Source organism: Malus sylvestris, chromosome 2, assembly GCF_916048215.2.
Source record: "Malus sylvestris chromosome 2, drMalSylv7.2, whole genome shotgun sequence".
NCBI lineage: Eukaryota > Viridiplantae > Streptophyta > Magnoliopsida > Rosales > Rosaceae > Malus > Malus sylvestris.
This window is the reverse complement of record NC_062261.1, coordinates 20635888-20639955: the sequence shown is the minus strand read 5'-3', so window position 1 is coordinate 20639955 and position 4068 is coordinate 20635888. Positions and strand designations below refer to the sequence as shown.

General features: G+C 35.1%; 1 protein-coding gene across 1 annotated transcript; it reads right to left on the bottom strand.

Annotated features, from left to right (window-relative positions):
- Nucleotides 1-764: 764 nt before the first annotated feature.
- Nucleotides 765-3016, bottom strand: LOC126604699 (protein RGF1 INDUCIBLE TRANSCRIPTION FACTOR 1). The gene is made up of 5 exons (XM_050271991.1): nt 2813-3016; nt 2524-2703; nt 2341-2415; nt 1859-1999; nt 765-1705 (listed from the first exon to the last, which is right to left on the bottom strand). The coding sequence occupies exons 1-5, from the start codon at nt 2813-2815 to the stop codon at nt 1364-1366; spliced, it is 741 nt and encodes a 246-aa protein (XP_050127948.1). The 5' UTR covers nt 2816-3016; the 3' UTR covers nt 765-1363.
- Between the last annotated feature and the right edge of the window lie 1052 nt (nt 3017-4068).

Genomic DNA, 4068 nt, shown 5'->3' with positions numbered 1-4068 from the left:
TAATCAAGGATCGCCGATATTAACATTTTTTTCATATCGCGATATTTTATACACTATCCATTAATATATCGTTAAAATATCGATATTATCGCGATAATATCGAGATACAATATTTTCAATGATTTTAATACATTATTTGGGAATATATCGCAATATTATCGATAATATCGCGAGATAAAACCCAAATTTGCATATGACAATGAAAATATGCTAAAATAACACCAAGGGGATTCGACCTTAACCATCATATCACTTATGTTTTTGTGAACATATGCTAAAATATTTATATATATGGTTTTGTTTTGAATTCTTTTTGCAAGAAACAAATTTGCACATGACAATGAATCTTTGACAATTTCTTTTGCACATGCAATGCATAAAGTGTAAAATATTGTAGTAAATCATTATATATAAATGATTATGGTGTGTTTAATCTTTTTTTCATTAATTACTACATATTTTCTACACTCACAGTGTTTGGGAGCTCGCTGTATAATCAACTTAAATCAGTTAAATCCATCATGTAATGCATTTCCTTCTAATTTTTTATTTATGAACTAATAGATAATTGACTAAATAAACATTCTCCAAAGTTTCAATAAAAATTTCCAAGTTTTTCTTACAATTTCCGTGGTTTTTAATCAATTTTTATCGATATCGATAATATCTCGATATTTCCATCGATATTTCCGTGTTTTTGGACTACCTATATTTCCGATATCATCGATATTTTATACCTTGAGCCTAATAAGGTTTCAATCAAATACATTAGTAACTAAGGATCTGATACTAATCTTTCCTTATTTTCTCTCTTGATAACATGAAAGAAAAACAAAGCACTAATGCTCTGTAACTCCAGAGCTGTCATAAAAAAAAGTTAACTAAATAATAAAGAGATTCCGCAAGCTCTTGAAATTCCATCTTACTATTTAACCTCAATTTGGCTAACTCCGTCAGCTACTAAAATTATGCTATCTATGAACATGCTACAAATTACAACTCCTATTCCTTGTGATCAAACTTTTATACTATAAGACAAGACCATAAAGAAGATGACTATTAAGACTAGGCAAGACAACTATAACAGAATCAACCACCCCGATATTATCACCACACCAATCAATAAGAAAAATGACACCTAAAAATTACCCATGGCTAAAGGTAATTACAACATATTACACATAATTAACCATAACTAAGTGTCATCTATTTATTAATTTGTGACCCTCGTGTGGAAGACTGTCCAAGACAGAAGAGTATAAACTTAATTTACCAAAGGTTTACAAATCCATGCCCCAAAAATTGCTCTCCATATGATTTTTACTTACTCATGCTATCTACTTTCCAATTTTCATGCACAAATTCAATACAGCGGCGCCCGGTGTGGAGTCCCCTTCCTCCGGTTCATCAACCCGGCCGAGATTTCCAACACGGGTGAAAAAACCGGCCGACAAGCAGCCCGATATGCCGACATGTTACTTCTCTTTTTCCTCACAATTTCAGTAGTGGCAGTGCAAGCTAAGGCCAAACAGCCCACCTCGCCCAACCCATATGAGCCTGAAGAGGTTCGGGTTGAACCGGCGGGTTCGAGAACCGAGTCATGTGTCATCAGACCGTCGTCTGAACCGGATTCAGGTAAAGCCATGAACTTGCACTCGCGGAGATACTTGGAAAGGCAACCTTCTGTTCTTATAACGTGATCGATCTGCAAAAAACCAAAAAATGAGAGAGAATAACTGGAAAATCAAAAAGGGTTTTCGAGAAAACTGAGAAAGAATGAGAAATCAGAGAGGCCCAAGTGAAAATAATCGAACAATTGTTGGGGTTTTTTGGGTTTATGGGGGATGAAAAAGTTAACCTTGCAGTGGAGGGAGCAGAAGAGAAAGGGGTCTTGCAGGTTTCTGTCACAGGTAATGCAGACGTTGCCGGAGCCTCTGCAATTCTTTGTTGGTGGCCTCTGGTTCAAAAATACCACTTTTGCACTGTTGGTTATGTATGACTGTAGAGAGAGAAAGTTAAGAGAGAGAGAGAGAGAGAGAGAGAGAGAGAGAGAGAGAGAGAGAGAAACAGTGGCCCTTTGTGAGAATATGCTCACCAACACAAAGAATATCAGAAAAAAGGGAGCTTTAGAATCAAAGAATTGAACTCAAACATGGTTGTTTGTTGTTTTGAATCCAAACATAGTTCAATTTTTAAGCAAGCAAAAAATAAACTTAAAAATTTTTGGCTTTTGGGATTCACAAGAAAAACCCCAACTTATAGTAGATCATGATCTGCATGAAGAAATAAAGAAACCCAGAAAGTTAAATTAAGCAAAATAGTTGGGAAATTTTTACTCACCTGAATGGAAGAACAGTCAAATAACTTGGCAGCATCATCCAACCTTATGACATCGTTGTACACATACCTCCTTATCTGAAAATTCTCAGAAGAAATTAAGCATGAAACATCAAAACTTTGAGTGTAATTTTTATTTAAGCGGTGAAACTGTGAGGGAAAGTTCAAAACTTAAGGAATTATTGCCTGCAAAAGTCGGTGAGAGGTGTGAGGGTTCAGGCAGTGGGGGCAGAGGCTGATGCAACAGTCCAGACAGTAGACGTTCTTCTCGTTCTTCTTTGCCTCCTCGTGAATTATGCAAGCGTTGAAGAACTTCTCAGTCAGCAGGACCTCCAGCCAGTGGGGAAGAAGATTTGCAGGACCAAACTATGAACCACATAAATTAAAAGAAATGGAAAGAATTTAATTAGTTTCCCAACACACGAAGATAGATGAATTAAAGTTGGAGAATTTAGAGGCAGTGAGACAAACCCACCATTTTTTCGTTTTTGTTGAGAGAGAGAGAGAGAGAGTGTGTGACAATTGTGGTCAGGGTTTAAGGAGGAGATATTGGCGGAGGAGTAAGGTATCGTAGAGAGAGAAAACTTGGACTTTAGAGAGAGAGAGAGAGAGAGAGAGAGCAACGGTGCCTGGCAAATACTGATACACAAGTTCGCTTTTTACCAATGAGGGAACAAAGGAAATGGGAGAGAGGATTGGCAAAATGTATTGAGGTGGTTTATTTATAATAGATTAAATTTGTAGATAAAATTTTGTAAATCAAATAGCGTGATAGTTAATAACTAGATTATAACTTAAACGCTAATAAACATATTCATTTTTATTGATGACACATCATTTAGCTTGTAAATTTAGTTTTTGTATCGTTACTCTTATTTTAATATAAGTTGGTCTTTCATATTCTACAAGTATATCTTTGAAACTCGAAGTTTTTATGGTGAAAAGATAATTTTACTTTTGTATTTAAGCAAGGTTCTAGTTTAATCATAAATACGTTGTTGTCTAACGGTAATTATGCTAAGAAAAGTTCGCATACAAAAATATTGACAAGTGCGAACACACTTTCTTAGCCCAATTAGTTAAATGATTGCGAAAAAATTGATTTAGTGCATGAATCATAATTTTCTTATTTTACTGATAGAATATGATATAGAAACAGAAATTTTGAATCATTTTATTTTGATGAATGAAAATTTAGTTGGTAAGCTTGAAAATAAAGTTGACAATACAATTGTTGTACAAGTAAAACAAAAATGTGGAGAAAAAAGATTTTGAGGAAATTGGGAAATCAAAATCAAAATTTTCCCATTTCTATTGTATTGGTATTTACTAGGAGCCCATGTCCCGAAACCCCTAAAACCCTAACCAAATGCTTCTTTATTAATGGTCAGATCGTTTGGTGCGCTCTCTCTCTCTCTCTCTCTCTGAGTCATCACTGTGCTAGGTGCTAAATGACAAGACAAGAAACAGTGGCTGTTCTCAGTTCTAGGTGGAAAACGGTAAAAAGGTCGCAAGTGGTGTTTACATAGGATTGGTTTTGGTTTGGTAACCAAATCGAAAAGTGGCCGTCGACAATTGAAGAAGAAAAAAGCTAATTCTGAACTCAAATTTTCGGTTTTCAAATATCTCGTACCTATTTAGGTTTTAGTCGGATACGGAAACTGAAATTCCTTGATCATGCTTCAAATTGCAGAAGGATTCAAACATCGATCATCAATAGCCAATAGTTGC